The 18,722-nt window shown below is 40.6% G+C and overlaps 2 protein-coding genes across 4 annotated transcripts in view; one reads left to right on the top strand and one right to left on the bottom strand.

The window, feature by feature from the left end:
- Positions 1 to 3,198: 3,198 nt before the first annotated feature.
- Positions 3,199 to 18,722, bottom strand: part of LOC115780684 (uncharacterized) — a 17,198-nt gene continuing 1,674 nt past the window's right edge. Inside the window, exons 2-4 of one of the 2 annotated variants that reach the window (XM_030730018.1) lie at positions 7,742 to 7,932; positions 7,021 to 7,170; positions 3,199 to 4,729 (exon numbers count right to left, since the gene is read on the bottom strand). In XM_030730018.1, coding sequence (XP_030585878.1) covers positions 3,642 to 4,729; positions 7,021 to 7,168 — 1,236 coding nt within the window. In that variant the 5' untranslated portion in view covers positions 7,169 to 7,170; positions 7,742 to 7,932 and the 3' untranslated portion in view covers positions 3,199 to 3,641. The remainder of the gene's footprint in view (positions 4,730 to 7,020; positions 7,171 to 7,741; positions 7,933 to 18,722) is intronic. The other variant, XM_030730019.1, reaches the window with a different exon arrangement.
- Positions 16,995 to 18,722, top strand: part of znf362a (zinc finger protein 362a) — a 17,554-nt gene continuing 15,826 nt past the window's right edge. Inside the window, exon 1 of one of the 2 annotated variants that reach the window (XM_030730015.1) lies at positions 16,995 to 17,099. Coding sequence is in view for 1 of the 2 variants with exons in the window: in XM_030730017.1 (XP_030585877.1) it covers positions 17,651 to 17,799 (149 nt within the window). In the remaining variant the exon portion in view is untranslated. Of the gene's footprint in view, positions 17,100 to 17,635; positions 17,800 to 18,722 lie in introns of those variants that run through there. The other variant, XM_030730017.1, reaches the window with a different exon arrangement.

Below are 18,722 nucleotides of genomic sequence, written 5' to 3'. Positions count from 1 at the left end.
TAACAATATGGTATATTAATCTTTTTTTTTTCTCCTCACAGATCACAGTTTCAGGGCTGAGGAAATTCTATATGAATTTTCCTCAGAATTTACCCACCCACTTATATAAAATAAAATCCTCACTCACTCACACTCTCTCTGACACACACACACACACTTTAACCAAGAGAGAAATTGACCTTGTATAATCTTGCAAGAGTCAAGTGCATTTGTCTGCACGTCTCACAAGGACCTTGAAAGAAGCAGTGTGAAGGCCTCTGGCTCAATCAAAGGTGAGACAATCTGATACCCCTTCATCCAGAGTCCTCCTCCATGCCTCTCCTGTTACATGCTGAGGCACTGAACATGGCAAGGTCTTGTTGGCTCTTGTTGTTGTAACAGAGTGCCCTCTGGTGTTGGCTCGTGGCCCCACTCTTCATGTTTCGGCCACCAACTGGTTGGAACAGAGACCTGATTCAGCAGGATGTTACATAGAAGCAAAGCAATAGTAAGAATACCAAAGAAAAAAAAAATTTTTTTTTAGCCTGTTACATCTCCTCTTGAGAAGAAGTCTAGAACCCATAGACATCACCCAATGCTGCATTTCCTCCCTCGAGATGCTCTGTTAGGCCTTTTCAGCAGCCACCCTCAGTTGTTGCATGTTTGTGGGTTTCTCTGCATCAATTTTTGTATTTAATGAATTAAAAGCTGCTCTGTTGGATTGAGATCAGGTGACTGACTTGGCCATTACAGAATATCCCAGTTCTATGCCTTGCTTTTGCAGTATACCTTGGGTCATTAGCCATTTGCACTGTGAAGCACTCAGCATTTGGCTGAATCTGTGCAGAGTATAGCCCTGCACACTTCAGATGTGATGATGTGACTGTCGCATAATCATCAAGCAACATTAATGACCTGGTTTCACTGGCAGCCATACATGCCCGTGCCATAACATTGCCTCCATCATGTGTGACATTCTGTTGCTTCAGATGAGCCATTTCTCTCCTCCTCCTTATTTTTCACTTCCCATCTTGGTTTGATCTCTCCAAAGAACAGACACTCTTGTTCTTGAGTGTAACCAGTCGTTTGCAGCTTCTTGTAAACCTTCTATATTTCCATTCACAAAGGTGTCTCTTGATGCTATGAAGAGATTTTCTTAAGCATGGAAATAATTCTGTCTTCATCCACTTTAGCTGTCTTCTGTGGTATTTCAGGTCTTTTGGTGTTGCTGAGCTGGCCAGCGCATTCCTTTTAAGAATGTGCCAGATTGTTAATTTGGAAACTCAAAGTTTTTCTGATCCCTCTGATAGATTTTTTTTTTCTCAAGCTGATAATGGCATCCTTCACTTTCACTGACGTCTTTTGGACTCCATGGTGAAAAGTGAAAAGCTTCCAAACGCAAGATAAACACTTGAAATCAACTCCAGATCTTTATCTGCTTCATTTGTCATGAAATAACAAGGGCCCCTGGCCATGAAACCGCCTGCTAATCAATTATCCAATTCTTTCTGAGCCTCTGTAAATGGGAGACTGTATATAAAATTGCCTGCAATTCCTAAAACAGTTCATGCAATACTTTTGTTAAATCCCTTGAATTAAAGCTGAAAGTCTGCGCTTCAGGGATATATTGATGATATGGGTAAATATGATGGGAAACAAAGTGTGATTTTTGTTTTTGTTTTTTATTCCACTAAAATTCAGCTTGGAAGCTTTTAGCTATTATTAATCACCAATGAAATTAGTGGGGTGGACATAATTAATTTAATTTTGGTAACTGAAGGGGGCACGCCAGAAAAAAATGAGTGAAATTTTGAACTAAAGTGGCTCTATTTGTGAAACCGGTCCTAGGGTTTATGTTCGTTTTTTTTTTAGAAATATGCTTACTCTGGACAGGAAAACCCTCTGACCTTTTCTGTCGAGATTTAGCTACGTGAGCAGTCAGATGCATGCCTGTTAAATATGAAGATACAGCCAGAGGACTGAGGTGGTTTTCTTTCTAAAGCAGGGGTGTCAAGTATACAGCCTGCAGGTCAGAACCAGCAGACAAAGAGGACCCATGAACATAAAGGAGTTTGACACCACTTGTTTAAAAGAAACAAAATCTGCTTGTCAATTATGCCTAAAAGACACTAATAGCACCTTACATTTTGTTTGTTTAGCTAATCCACACAAAAGAAGATTCTTCAGTAGAATCACTGACTTGAGCCAGGTTTTAGTTTTTGCAGTGACTTGTTGCCAGACAACCAGATGAAAGTCAAACAGATCACAGACAGCAGAAACAGACAACACAGGAACAATGTCAGGTGTTAATCGGAGAGCTTAAGAGGGGCTGGCTGGCAGTCTTCTTTGGACAGGTCGCCAGCCTATTGCAGACTAACACAGACAGACAACTATTCACACTCACATTCATATCTATGGGCAATTTAGAATAACCAGTAACCTAACCCCAGTAACTGCATGTCTTTGGACTGTGGGAGGAAACCGGAGTACCCGGAGAAAACCCACACAGACACGAGGAGAACATGCAGACTAGACACAGAAAGACCCCGGCCAAGGTACAATCGAACCCAGACCTTCTGGCAAATTCTGATCTGAATGTTTCAACAGATATTGAGACTCATGAGACCAGGGAACATTCATTTCAAATCTTCTATTGGCCAATTTTGTTGAGCTGGTGTGAACTGTAGAATCAGTCTCCTGTTCCTAGCTGACAGGAATGGAAACATGTGGTCTTCCGCCGCTGTTATCCATCTGCAGCAAGGTCCAGAAAGAGAAGCTCTTCTGCATACCTTGGTTACAACATTCTTTGAGTGTTATCCACCAGCTTGAAGCAGTTTGGTCATTCTCCTCTGACCTCTGGCATCAAAAAGAGAACTGCTGCTCACTGGATATTTTCTCTTTTTCAGATCATTCTCTGTAAAATCCTGGAGATGAGTGTGTGGGAAAATCCCACACTCAGAAACCACAGGTTCAATGCTACACAGTGATTTTATAAAGTAACTGTAATATACAGTTTATATTACGGTTATAAAAGTTATAAAAGTAATTGTAACATAAAGCATAAAGTGGTTGTAACTTCTGAGTAACTAAACTGCAGTACTTGAGTTCACATACTTCAACTTTAGTTTAACTCCTCTGGAACCAGCTGATTGATGAGCAGAAACAAAACTACAAAGAAAACTAGAAGAATTCATGGTGTGCCCTCAAACATTTATTGTATTTATATATATATATATACAGCTTTAAACAGGCATTATGTGATGCAGTATCAACAGAGTCACATTAATTCATTCTATTCATAACTTTCAAAAACAGCATTTGCTCTTGGATTAGTCTTATTTAAACTGGAGTAGCTTGTTCTGTAATGATAAATAGCTGCAGATCCCAAAGCTCTGAATAGTAAAGAAAGGCCTTCAAGCCATCTGTTCCAGTCATGGTTTTGAGAGTCTTTCTACCAAGCACGCCTTGACCTGCCTGCTCAGCTCCTTTCAGCAGTTTCCACATATTACTCCTCACATGTGAATAGCTGCTCATAAATGTGTATTTGCACTCCATTCAAGCCAGTGTTAACAGGTAGACCAGCTGTCTGCACGCATGTAATCTGATGACTGTGTCGCCAACTGCCGCCAATCAGGTTCTCTTTTTTCCTCATTTCGCTGGTGTTAAATTAGTGTTTCAGCACCAGGGGTGGATGTGTTTCTTGTGCATGTTGCAGACGAAAGTAAAGATTCGATACACAGCTCCAGCAGTGTCTCTATAGTCCTGATCAGAAGAATATTCACGCTCAGGTTGAGAGGTAGGGTAAAGATGGAGAGCACACATACCAACCCTGTTATTACATTCACCCTGAGGCACGGAAAACCCCACTGTTGCCATCCACACTGGCTCCTACATTGTGAGTCCACGTGTTCTTCTGTGATAAATGTCAGATATATACCTCTCTTTGGCCTTTCCTGCTCATGTCCTCCCCTCTTTCCAGAAAAACACATTGAAGAAATAAGGACAAAGTCTCCATGGTTGCAAACTGTCATCTGCCAACTGGTCCAGGCCCTATGAACAGTGCAGCTGCTCTCTGTTTTCTCTGGGTCAACATGCTGTGCTGGCTCAGGCACTGACAGCCCAAGTTTTATAGGCTTTAAGGGTGCAGACAACTCTGGAACAAGATCTTGGCAGCGACAGTCACCTTTATTGCTGACTCTGGACGTCTGCGCATGGGCTCGGTGTCTTCTTTGAAGGCCTGTGCTGCTGGTGGTCAGAAGGAGCAGGAGGAAAAGGAAGGCCATGGCCCAGCACAGATTCAAGGTGCTGGGAATCGGGCTGAACAAGTTGGGCAGACATCTCACAAGGGAACTGGTTGTGTGGAGACAGGCAGCAGCCCACACTTCTTCCAGCTTCCATTGCTGCCTGACATTGAGGGCGACAATGACCCACACTGACAGGCAGCAGAGGTAGCCGACAACATGAGACAGCCTGTCTTGATCTGAGCTGTTGCTGTCTTCCTCTCCTTGCTCCTCTGCATCACAACACTGTCCATCAGACACTGCCTTCTGCCTCACTGTCCTGCGAGGGATGGCAACATGAGGCCACAGTAGTCTGATCACAGTCTCCACAGTAATTAGAGGCACAATCAGGAGCAACACCCCTCCATAGATTTGGCTGACAAAGAGCAAGAAGTGCAGGGCAATAAAATCACCTGATGTGGTCAGTTCAGCCAGCCAAGACTCAAAGATGCAGAGGCAACTCAGAAAGACTGCGAAAAACACAAAACACAAAGCAAAAGTGTCAGCGTTAATGAGTTAGATAATTGGATCAGATTAGAGCAGCCATTTGTGAGTAGACCAGCTAACTGGATATTAGAAACAAACAGAAACTAAAGGGTTGCTTTAATAAAGTTGCTTGAAATCATATTCTGTCCCTTTATTAAAGGTGAAGCACCAAGAGAACCCTTCATCCTAAATTATGGATAATGCAAAAGCCCACACCCACTGACCAAACAACAAACACAGGCACCAAGCCTAAACCAAACATGTTTTCACACATGCACTGCAGCCATGAACCTTTCAAAACATTGCGCAGTGGAGCTGCATGTGAAAACTCAAATGTCCAAATTAGCCAAACTGGAATTAAATGGGTTTTATTCTAAAAGCTCCCCCGACACAAAAACAGTTTGAGCCCATGTGAGAATAACTCAGTTAAGTGCCCTGCCTTCTGTATGTTCTCCCAGTGCACCAGCCAAAACCAAATGGAGTACTTAACCTAATCAGAAGGCATCTGATGTAAAGCATCTCCTATCGTTTGCTACAGGTAAATAAAGTGACTGGTTCTCCCAACATTTCACAATGTGAAATTATCTCCACGCAGTTCCAGCATCGCTGCTTATTGCATAACTGCAATTTGCATTCAGTTTTATTATAATGAAAATTGCACATTTTATTCTCGATCTGCCAGAAAACTGTGAAAGTGTTTGTCATAAGTTCCAAAAAGTAAAATAGCAGCAAATCCAAACCCCAAGATTACATTAATTATTTCATCAGTTACTATCATACAAGATGAAGAGTTAATAAACACCACTGAGTTCATTTGCTTAGCTACTGTACATACTGTGCGACACTGGGCTTCTTTCCTTGAATACTTTTTATATCTTTTTTATATCTCTTTTTTTTAAATGTATACTTCTGCAGAGATACATGTGCATTTATTTGTTTAGTAGATAAAGATGCTTTGATATTACAGTATGAATCACCTCATGAAATATAAACCATTATTACAGATTAAAGGCCCCAAATCACCCTACGTGGTGGCTTTGGTTGTTCCAGCTGATTAGACCTGCTCAGGTTGGAGTTGTGAAACCACTGCTTGTATTTACCTAAGATCTCTTTGTACTAAAGAATGAGTTGTAACTTGTCTGTTAGGAAGCACCAGCTCCCTTTCTTAATACATACAGAGGGTCTTTTGCATTTGTTCAGTAAAAGCAAATTCAAATAGATTCACCTGTCAAAGTTTGGGTTTCTTGTGGTGGGTGAGTAGGCAGGTTCTCCAATTTGATTGGAAAAATATGAGAAAATATTTTATTTATTTCAAATGTGCAGTATTTATAATGTGTCAATCTATGAATTGAGACACTGTTGCTGGGAACATTTGAAGAAGTTGTTTATAAGTTTGTCAAGTGTTGCATAACTTTGAGTTCAACGGTAAATAAACATATTAAAAGTAATTTTAGGGCAAAAATTTCCTCCATTGTTCCATTTTTTTTTTTTTTCTGGAGGAAAAAAATGACATTTTCATACCTCCTGCTCACTTCTGCCAGCATAATGCCCCCCCCCCCCCCCCCCCCCCCCCCCCCCCCCCCCCATGCTTCAAAATGCTCCCTTAGTGCTCACTGTCTAACAGTTTCATCAGAAACCTAATAGAAATTTTTTCTTCTAACAACAGAGACATCAACAGTCAACCACAAATGCTGCTGAAGCCTGAGCAATAATCATGTTCCCAGCCAGCAGATCCCAGGCAGAACAGCAGCAGCTGTGATCAAAGCCTGTGGCTACATACTGTCACATCGCAGCCTTTGGCCATGAATGTATCATGTGAAGCTTCAGCATCTCTCCTTTCTGTGGAGTCTGCAGAGCATTTATTATAGAAAGCACAGTATATTACAACTGAACTGGATCAACACACCACCTGTCCCTGTAAGGCACATTTCAAGCCTAAATGGGATGTGGTCAGAAATGTGCATTGCCGCACCTGTACCCACACCCAGCAGTGACGTCAGAAAGACCTCTGGTACACCTGTGAATCACTGCTGCAGGGTGAGTACTTAAACCACTGGAGGTCAGTAAAACCAAGATTCTCCAGGGAACTTGGGTTACTTTAAAAAAAATTATGTCTAATTAGTACTCTTACTTGGAAACTTGATGTGAGTTGTTGGGAACACCTTCTGATATTTTTAGTTAAAGGGTTAAAGCAACTCTCAACTTGTGTAAGAGAGCTGTGGGGGTACTTTAAATACTGGCTTAGAGCCCTGCAGTGACTTTATCTAACCCTCACCTGTGACCAAGAAGTCTGTGAAGATGAGGAGGCAGCAGCAGCAGAAACTGACTGGGCTGTAGGAGTCAGACAATGAGGGCAGGAAGAGAAGACTGCAGGCCAGTTTACATACACACAACACCACTGCTCCTTCCAACACACCCTCCATGGCTGCAACAAAACAGCACACATGAGTTAACACATAAACGGGTTTTTTTTCATGCCCCAGGAAGGGAGAGCTCAGGAATGGCAAGTATTCTCAAGACAGTGCTAAATACTTCTGTAGCTCCTGTAACATTTTATATTAATTAATATTTTACATGTTCGTTCTGGTTATTCCACCTCCAGTGTTTTGGCTCAGTGCGCCACGATCAATATTTTTCCTGTTTACATTAGCAGTGAACTCTGGAACTAAAAGCTGTTTACAAATGATTGAAAGGAAAAATCTAGGTATAAGTTCATGTCATGTCGTGGGTAAATATGCATACTTAAAAATGTATCCAAAAAATGCTAAACACCAGGAAGAGATAAAATAAATGCAGTGGAGCTTCTCTGTAATATGAACAACTGAAAATGCACAATAAACTTTGCTATGACCTGAGTGGCAACATATCCACTTCCTGAGCATGAAACTGTTTCATCCTGTATAAACACGTCCACCACCTCTACCACATGGCCACAGAAAAAAATCTAAATGACAAGCAGATAGTATAAATGCACCGTGAAGTTCATTAGCTCTTACCTGTGCACACAGGAGCCGACAGAGCTGCATGTCAATATGAGCTTCAAATTCTTCATCCGCTTTCTTCACCTCCCCCTTTGCTCCACCCTCACGGGGATAATGAGCCTCCTCCTTCCTCCCTCCCCTTCACCTCCCCCTCTGTTATCCCTGCACCTGCACAGTGGAGGTGAGAGGACTGTGAGGGTGTGGCTCTGTATGCGCAGACAAAAAAAACCTGTTGAACTTCTAAGTAACCAGCAGCGTTCGATGCAAAGTGCACGTCCGTGTTTACATATAAAAAAAAAGTTTATATAAACAGGCTGTCTGTGTAGATTCTCAGTCATCCAGGTCATAGTAGTCTTTGGAGCTTGAAAAAGGCGACTGGACTTCTTTTTGTTTCTTGAAGACGTTTCACCTCTCATCCGAAAGGCTTCTTCAGTTCTCAACCAAAAGGTGGAGAGACCCAGGTATTGAAACCCCTGTGGGCGTAGTCCCCTGGAGGTGGTTATGACCCTCTATTGATCATGTGCGTGAACACATGTGCCCAGGTGTGAAGGGGGCGTGGGTCATATTTAATCAGTGGTTTCAGTTGAAACCAATTTAGGACTCCGCTCCATTGTTTCCTGTGGCCTATTGAGGTCACTGGACCAAAGGTGTGAATGGGGGTTGAGACGTCTGGGAAGGGAGCTCAGGACAGCACTGTAAGCGGGGGAAAGTTGGTGACGTAATCCACCTCCTCTGTTCAATGATGGTTGTTCACAGTGGACAAAGATGGCTTCTTTCACTCCTCTTTCAAACCATCTGTTTTCCCTGTCCAAAATGTGAACATTGGCATCCTCAAAAGAGTGCCCTTTTTCCTTCAGATGCAGATGTACGGCTGAATCTTGTCCTGTCGAGGTGGCTCTTCTATGTTGTGCCATTCGTTTGTGAAGAGGCTGTTTGGTTTCACCAATGTAGAGGTCCGAGCACTCTTCACTGCACTGAACAGCATACACTACATCGCTGATCTTGTGTTTGGCGGGTTTGTCCTTGGGATGAACCAGTTTTTGTCTTAGGGTGTGACTTGGTTTGAAGTATACTGGGATGTCATGCTTGGAGAAAATTCTTCTGAGTTTCTCTGACAAGCCTGACACATATGGGATGACAATGTTGTTCCTCTTGTCCTTCCTATTCTCTGTAGTTTGTGTTTGGCCTTCATTCCTGTGCATCTTAGCTGATTTGATGAAGGCCCAGTTGGGGTAACCGCATGTTTTGAGGGCTTTCTCAATGTGTGTGTGTTCCTTATGCTTCCCTTCTGCCTTAGAGGGAACACTTTCCGCACGGTGTTGTAGGGTCCTGATCACCCCAAGTTTGTGTTCCAGAGGGTGGTGGGAGTCAAAGAGGAGATACTGGTCTGTGTGTGTGGGCTTCCGGTAAACTTCAATGTTGAGGCTTACATCTTCCTCGATAAGCACCACACAGTCCAGGAATGGTAACTTGTTATCTCTGGTGTCCTCCCTGGTAAAACGTATGTATTTATCCACTGAGTTAATGTGACGAGTGAAGGCTTCTACTTCTTGGGTTTTGATTTTGACCCAGGTGTCATCTACATATCTGTACCAGTGGCTAGGTGCCATCCCTTTGAAAGAACCAAGAGCTTTACTTTCCACTTCCTCCATGTAAAGGTTGGCTACAATGGGAGACACTGGGGAGCCCATGGCACATCCATGCTTCTGTCTGTAGAATCCATCATTGTATTTAAAATATGTTGTGGTAAGGCAGAGATCTAAAAGTGCACAAATCTGATCTGGGGTGAAGCTGGTTCTGTTCAGTAAGGAATCGTCTTCCTGTAGTCGTCTTCTGACGGTCTCCACTGCCTCAGTTGTGGGTATGCAAGTGAAAAGTGAAACCACATCAAAGGACACCATGGTTTCATCTGGATCCTGTACAAGATTCTGGACCTTGTTAGTAAAATCTGTAGAGTTTTCAATGTGGTGGGGTGTGATGCCAACAAGCGGTGATAAGATGGTGGCGAGGTGTTTGGAAATGTTGTAGGTGACCGAGTTTATACTGCTGATAATGGGTCGAAGTGGGACTCCTTCTTTGTGGATCTTTGGGAGTCCATAAATGCATGGAGTGGCTTCTCCAGGGTACAGGCGGTAGTAAGTGGGGCGGTCAATGGCTTTTTCCTTTTCAAGTTGTTGCAGGCAGCAAACAACTTTTTTTCTTGTAGTTGCTTGTGGGATCACGTCTCAAGACCTCATAAGTATTGTTGTCACTGAGGAGTGTAGTAATTTTGTTGTGGTAATCCGATGAATTCAGCACAACCGTGCACCTCCCCTTGTCGGCTGGCAGTATGGTGATGTTTTGATCCTTGCTTAGGGCTGTGATGGCCTTCTTCTCCTGAATGGTGAGGTTGGATGGAGGAAGTCTTGCACTGGAGAGAGTGGCTGAAACTTTCATCCTGATCTGTTCTGCTTCAGGATGAGAAAGTTTGGTATTTCTTATAGCGGTTTCTGTTGCTGTGATGAGGTCTACTATAGGAAGCTGTTGTGGGGCTATGGCAAAGTTGAGTCCTTTGGCTAGCACATTTTCTTCTGGTTTGGTGAGGACCCTGTCTGATAGGTTCTTCACCCACTTTCCTTGGTTTCCATTGCTTATCGTGTCGTCCTGTTTGTTAACAGATGAATGGTATGCCTTGGTATGCCTAGAGGGTCATAACCACCTCCAGGGGACTACGCCCACAGGGGTTTAAATACCTGGGTCTCTCCACCTTTTGGTTGAGAACTGAAGAAGCCTTTCGGATGAGAGGTGAAACGTCTTCAAGAAACAAAAAGAAGTCCAGTCGCCTTTTTCAAGCTCCAGAGACATATAAACAGGCTGTTTATATACTGTTTATATAAACAGTATATAAACAGCCCTGCATTATACCCAGCCTGTTCGTACTGTAGTATACTAGTTATAGTCAATTCTGTTTTATTTATATAGCACCACATCACAGGAACAGTAGCCTCAAGGTGCTTTATATTGTAAGGTAAAGACCTTATAATAACACAGAGAAAATCCCAACAATCAGACAACCTCCTATGAGCAAACACTTGGTGACGGTGGGAAAGAAAAATCCCCTTTTAACAGGAAGAAACCTCCGGGAAGCGCAGCCATCTGCCGTGAGGGGAGGGAGACGGGATAAAAGACACACTGTGGAGTAGAGCCAGAGTTTAATAACAATGATTAAATTCAGAGTGGCGTATAATCACAGAGTGAAAAAAAAAAAGGTAAGTGAAGAAGACACACTCATATTGTCACATATTTTGGGAAGCCCCCAAATCCAAACTGGGAGCTCATTCTACAGAAGAGGGACCTGAAAGCTGAAGGATCTGCTCCCACTCTACTTTTCAAAGGGTACTCTAAACGCCTACATGCAGCATGTCTTAGAAAGTTGGATTAAACTCCAGATCACAGAGAATACAAATAAGATTTATTATGCCTTTCAATGCTTTTTTTTAATCACTTGATCCTAGTCATGCATCACAAGTGATTAGTTATTAAATCAGTTTTCAGTAATAGTCTGTTTGGGGAAACAGGATGGTCTTCTAGAACCAACAGAAAGACCTTGAACAGTACATTATTTATCTATAACGCCTAAACTGCCTAATTACCTCTGCTCTCTGATAGAGAAAACTGTCACAATGAAGTAGCATCTGACATCAGATGCTACACTTAGCTTTTCAAGCACATCAAGATGAATACTCTAAAACACAACACAGCTATCTTTAGTTATATAGAAATCCACTCGTTGAAGTATGCAGCACAATGATACTTTCTCATCAGCTACTGCATCTTTTTCTTATCTGTGAAACCAATGAGGTCATTTTTATAAATAAGCTCTAAATGTTCTGGATAGGAATCCCGAACACAGTATCAGCACTGTGATATCCTTAGTAAAAACAAAACGTTTACTTTTCAGAAGCTCATCTTGTACCCAGATGTTCATCTTGTCTTTAAAATAGCCCACAACACTGCACCACTAAAAAGATTTGTACAGCTTTGTTCTGAACAGATAAGCAGAGCTTGAAACACTCGGGTTGAGTGTGGATTGTCCCAAAAGAAGCTCGCAGAGAGTTTAAAACATGCATAGATTCATTTACAGGTTTTTATTTTTCCTGGTGCAAAAACAGATTTTTTTTTCAGCATTGAACAAATGCAGGATTTTAACCTCTATCACCCTGATTTGTATTAAGATATTACTGAGGGGGTCTTGTTATTGAAGGGGATAACATATGAAGGTTTTACACTGGGTGGGAATGGTGCTGGAGTGTTTTCGTACGCATACATACATATGCATGCCTGATTATATTATTCTATGCAGCTCTAGTATCTCAGATATGCTTTGTATTTCATAGTCTGTTTAAAATTGACAGCATACAGCAATAGGATGATTTAAACTACTACTACTACTACTACTACTACTACTATAGAGCCTGAGGAGATGGGCTAAAACCTGAAGGGAAAAAAGTTCAGAATTCACCAAATTAAAACTAAAATAGAATTAAAATGAACAATAAAAACTTTGATATTTTCTGAGATTGAAGTGAAAAATTTCCATGAAAAAATTCATCACAGCACAGACACCAGCAGATGGCCAAAGATTATAGTTGGATTTAACCCTTAATCAGGCGAGGAACCACATTGGGTTTGATTTGCAACACAACAATAAAAATTTTTGGAAAAACAGTTACAAAAGTAAAAAAAAAAGAAAAAAAAAAAGTCTTATAATATCTTTCAATGGCAGAGTAGAGTTGAAATTTCAGTGTTTCAGTGGGTGCCTGATAAACAGTTGAAGAAAAACTTGTCATCCCCATATTATAGGAACCATCTAAACTTACAGAAGCAACAAACAAACAAAAAACAGCTTATACAGAAGAAAACCACACCAACAATAATGCCTTAGACTTATATAGCGCTTTTCAAGGTACTCAAAGACCCTTTACAATTCCATGCACTATTCATTTGCGCCTCAATCATACTTGGTGGTGGTACACTACTAATGTAGTCACAGCTGCCCTGGGGCAGTCTGACAGAAGCATGGCTGCCAATTTGTGCCTACAGCCCCTCTGACCACCACCGTGTCTTAGATGAGACCATGTCTTCCATGAGATAGTCTTAAACTGCAGTGAAATGTAAATCTAGATTAAAAATAAATAAATAAAACTAAGTTTAGTAGTTATTAACTGTGCTTACAGGAGCATACAGAGGAACAATGTGATCAATGTGAGCTTCAAATGTCTCATCGGCTTTCTTCACCTCATTGATTTCTGCTCTGTAACTCTACTGGAAGAACTCAACAGTCAATTTTTCCTCATATTTTTTAAAATCTGTGGATTTCCTGAGTTTTGGAGGCCCTAACAACAGATTCATCTGACCTTGTGAAAGACCACAAGAAGCTGCAGCACTCCATTTACAATTCATTTCAGTTAAATGTGATTTTAAAGACTGTGGTGAAGTGACTGTCTCGCAGTTTTCTTTCCTATGATTACACTATGCAACTCAATTTTTGTTTTGAAAGTATTATATCATAATTATTTAAAGCTAAGAGAAACAGAATATTATTCTTTTCAAACTGTGCTTTTGTGACCAGAACAATGACATTTGGAAATTTTATTATTTCCCATAATGAATCAGCAACACATTTCCAAAAATTAATGTTGATTTATACTTTGATTTTTGCTTAATTTAAATTTAAATATGATGAAATGAGCCACTTGAGATGGTTTGAGCATCTGACTAGGATGTCTCGTGGGAGACTCCTAGGTGAGGGGCTTCAGGCATGTGAGATTACATTTCTCAGGTGGCTTGGGAATAGCTCGGTGTCCCCCAGAAGAGTGGGAGGAGGTGGCGGGGAGAGGAGTGTCATGGGTGCCTCGGCTCAGACTCCTACCCCCATGACATGAACCTGGGTAAGTTGCAGAAAATGGATGTGTAGGTGGATGGCTGGATGCATGAACAGTGTAAATTTATTCTTCCCTCAAAATAACTCAATATACAGCCAATGTCTAAACCAGCGGCAACAAAAGTGAGTACACCCATAAGAGACTACACCTGTAAATGTCCAAATTGAGCACTGCTTGTCATTTCCCCTCCAAAATGTCATGTGACTCGTTAGTGTTACTAGGTCTCAGGTGTGCATAGGGAGCAGGTGTGTTCAATTTTGTAGTACAGCTCTCACACTCTCTCATACTGGTCATTGAAAGTTCCAACATGGCACCTCATGGCAAAGAACTCTCTGAGGACCTTAAAAGACTAATTGTTGCTCTACATGAAGACTGTTATATAAGCTGCACACAGACTACTTTTCATTGTGTCAAAGTATCATTTTTTCAGTGTTGTCCCATGAAAAGATATACTTAAATATATGCAGACATGTGAGGGGTGTACTCACTTTTGTGATACACTGTATGTGCTCCCCCTCTGTATTTACCAGCAGTCAGTTCATTTGAATGTGCTTTGTTTTCCTCTGGTTCATTTCAAAGATAAAAGAGGTGGCGTCCTCTTGACATATGCATTTTACATAGATTTGAATGTTTATATGTTTGTGCGTATGCTAAGCGCAAATATATGTTTTAGGAAAGACAGCGCCTATGTTAAGAAATGAAACACATAAAATAAAGAATAATTTAACATTTTTCTTAAGCTTTAAAAAAAACCAAAACTTCAGTTTCAAGTATTTTGCTTGAAATGGTGGATTAAAGAAAATGATTAACTAACACTGCTAGTTTAGAGGTAAAAACAAAACGCAGTAATATAAAAATCCTGTCATAAATCATACCTCATCATCTTATTAAAGCTCAATTTTATGTTGCTGGATATTATTAAATTATCACCCAACATTCACCCTACTTTTTACTAGCAAAGACAAAAAGCTTGAAGCATTGCCTGCAGCACAGTGATTCAAATAAATAATGCTCCCCTGTAGACAGCAGAAAAGGTAAGAAACACATTCTGCTGTGTACACAATCTTATCACAAAGTAAACAACTACTGATGGCGTGGTATTGGCACCTTTAAACAGTGTACAGTCATTAAGGATATGAGGATATGTGCTTTCAAAGAGTGTTTGTCAAATATGATGCAGAAATTTAGAGATTTTCGTATCTAAAGCTCAGCTTACAGCATGAAGTATATGTTAGACCCACCACAGACCATCACATTCAAGCTCAGGAACAAATGTAGCTTTTGTAACTGTTCTACACAGGTTATCAAATTTGATTTGTTTGACCCTGTTGCAGGAACAAAGGTAACACTAAAGGCTGTGACAGTGTGTGGTGTGATGGGCTGGAAAAAGTCAAAGCAATATGGACAAAATTCTGCATGTAGTGAAAGCTAACAGTGATTATGCAGCTAAAGAAAATCATTAATGTTTTATAAAAAAAATACGCCTCAAAAATTTCATTAAAATTCTACAAAAAAGCATGGCTCTCACAGCTGCTCTGACAGGTGTGTTTCAGTGGGGCAGGTAGAAGCACAAAGAATAAGTAAATAGTACAGTATGTGGTACAAGTATAACTACACAGTATACTATCACCAAAAAAACAAAACAAAAAAAAACAGGCCAATGCTTATCAGCTGTAATTCTTTGTTAGAGTCTTCCAAACCTCTATATGTCTGGCTGTCCACAAACTCCTCCTACACAAACAGGATGCCACCAAATATGGCTCACGGGTACATTTTAGGCCCCTAAATTGATATCACATTTCATGACTTCCTCAGGTGCCCCAGAAACCACCTATGAATGGGCTAAAATGACACCTAGCTCCTAAGACACGTTATAAAAGCATCACAATAACATCTAATCTATATCCACAAAACATGAACTACATATGATATATTATGAGATGCCCAGCAATCACCTAACAGCAAACTAAAACCACAGACCAAACAATACAGTAACACGGGCATGAACTGGTAAACTTAAATTATTTTATCAGTATATCAGTTATACTTGCAGCACATAGCAATGAGCAAGTCTTCTTGGATTTTGTTCTTTTTAAAATGTATTTTACACATTTTGTTTGAGTGACATGACAGATATGTAATGCTTTACAGAGACTCTTTTTTTCTCAACTAAAATCCAAACTCACTATCTTTGAACTGGTCTCCCTAAAACTCATTTCTGCTTAGTGATGTCACTTAAAGGAACAGTACAGCATCTTGGTCCAAAGAATCCATGGACTTCACAGGGTGGACCATGATCCTGGAGCCTATCCCAGCTGTTATAGGGCAAGAGGCAGCAATTAACCTAACCCCACTACGTGCATGCCTTTGGACTGTGGGAGGAAAACGGAGTACCCAGAGAAACCCACGCAGACATGGGGACAACATGCAAACTCCACACAGAAAGAACTTGGCCAAGAACTTAAAATATTTCTTTTTAAAAACTGATTGGCCAATTCCCAATGAAGCGGAATGCATTTATGCTCAAAAAGTCTGAGATTATTGCAATATTTGCATAGTATTACATCAAATGGATGTAATAAATGGTCAGTGTGCTTGAAAATATTTAAAATGCAAATTTTTAATTTTAATTATTTAAAATAAAATACCTCTGAAATAGTTCTTAAGTCAGTGAAAACCACATTGACATTTTTATACTGCTTCAGTTTGTCCTTTAAATATTGAACTGTTACTGTCACAGACAGCAACTTCCATTATCTCCACTAATAAATGACTAATAAATGACTGATAAGTGAGTATGGAGCACCTTCACCTTCACCATCAGCTGAAGCTCTCTCGCTCTCTCTGTGGCAGCAGTGCCATCTCCTGCTGAGCTAAGCACAGAGCATATTAGCAGCCTGTCATACTGCTGAGAGGATTACACTTCATGTGTGTGCATGACCATCATGATCTCCTACACACAGGCAGCAGCTTTTACAGACCATGAAACAGATTACACCTGCACAGAACAAATCCCACAGTTAGGCTGCACACCTACTACTCCACCTCTGCCTCTGTGACGGAAATCAATAAAACACAAATCGAGCTGTTTTATTATTTGTGTGCAAGACTCACCACAGTATATTCACATGCAAAAAAGAAAAAGACAAAAAGGAAAAAAGAAAAAAAAAGGAGTATGACTACAACAATCACTGTACAGTTAAATATGAACTTTCCGAGGTGTATCTAACGCTACGACGCAAATGCGAACACATCTGCAAGGAAGTCAGATGCCAGAAAATGGGTTAAAAAATCTGTTTGAGCGCAGTGTTTTTACACTGAACAATTCCTCGCCTGCAGCACCCAGAAGTGAACAGCAGGCGACCCGGAAGATTTGAAGCCCGACTGAGAGCGAGCAGAAAGAAGAGTCTAATCCTTTTTTAAAAATATTTCCTCCCTCGCTGGTTCAGGTATGTTGGCCGCTCGATGCATTTTCTCTGCCTCTTTTTTGCTTTTTTTTCCCCCCCTCTCTCACACGCAGTTGCTCCGTGTCGCTTCGTCACCGTTGCTATTTAAGTCATGCAAAAGTTAGAATTAAAAAAAAGAGCATTTGCAGCGCATTAATGGCAAATAATCACTCCATTTCGGCTCCGGTGCAACTAAAAGCTTTCACGGCGCGTCAGGATTATCATCAATGTTTGGATTTATGGCTCAGCAGCTGCAGAGCGTTTGACCAAAGGCATGATGATTGTTGTAGGAAGTGTCAGGGTTTTTTTTTTTTTTTTCCTCCTCCTCGAGCCGGGCTATTCAAACCTGCAAATCAAAGTAAACAATCATTCGTACGCTTAATGCAAACATGCCACTTGCAGATGCGTCGCAGCAGCGTTTAATCACATCCGGAGAATTATCTGCTTATAATATTCGGATCTGCAGAATATGGCGTCCAGTGCTTATAAAAATAAGACTGGGCTGCCATTTTTGTTTTCCTTTTGTCTGAAATTTTTTAATAAACTGTCTGAGAATGTGGGAGAGGCGGCGGACAGACCGAGGCAGCGCAGGATCGTTTCTCTCTGGAGGAAAAAGGCTCGTATTTAAAGCTGCTCAGGTTAAGATTTGCACAGCATTTGGCTCGCTTTTTGTTTTTATCGGAGGAATAAATCAGCCGAGCGGGTACAGAAAGGGGAAAGTTAATGCCAAGTTTTGTTTATGGGAGAAGTTAGATTTCATTTTAGAAGCAATCTCACAGTCTGGTGTCTGTTTAAAGCTGAAATAATGCGGTTTAAAGGTAGTTTTCTGGATGCAAATGACGCCACTGTGGCACCACCTCACTCTCACTGACTAACCAACTGTAGGATTGTTAGGATCTAACAACATATGCAGCTATATTTGTGTATTTACGTAATAACAATTCATGCAGAATTAACAGCATGAGGCATCTTATTGTTTTCTGGACCCTTAATAAAGCTTTTAAAGTTGAAATAAACTGTTATTGAGCCTAATTAATAATCCACTCATTGTTTATATTATATAAGCCACTAATAAAAGCTGCATGATTTCTGTTTTTTTTTAGCTTATATTCACCACCTTTTTCTCTTATTAATTATGCTAATTGCTTACTAAATAATCATGAATTTCACTTGTTTTAATAAGTATCCAGGTATAAATGTTAATAAGCCCATAATAAGGAATTTGAATCTGCCAGGTCTGCAGCTGTAAATATTAATATGTTTAAGTTTTAATAACCTCGTAAATGTCAGAAAGTGACAGCCCAGATCTTATTATATTTAAGGACTTTTAGCTGCTCTGTAGTTAGTTAAGTACCACATTAACCTATAAGGGTCACTGTGATGTGCAGAATTTTGTGTCCAAGTGCATCATTTCTGCTGAATAAATTTGACAAATAATTTTATAACATTACTTATTAAGTTTCATTTTCGCTATTTTCTTCAAACCCATTCATTCATCAATCAAGAGAGACTGCAGGACTTAACGTGTGCACAAGAACTTCTTTCCCAAGCACCTGCATAACTTGGATGTGCGAGTCGTTTTCCTACCAACTGGAAATAATTACAACTCTAACATGCCTTACTGAA

This window comes from Archocentrus centrarchus, chromosome 5 (assembly GCF_007364275.1).
Source record: "Archocentrus centrarchus isolate MPI-CPG fArcCen1 chromosome 5, fArcCen1, whole genome shotgun sequence".
NCBI lineage: Eukaryota > Metazoa > Chordata > Actinopteri > Cichliformes > Cichlidae > Archocentrus > Archocentrus centrarchus.
This window is presented reverse-complemented; position numbering and strand designations above follow the sequence as displayed.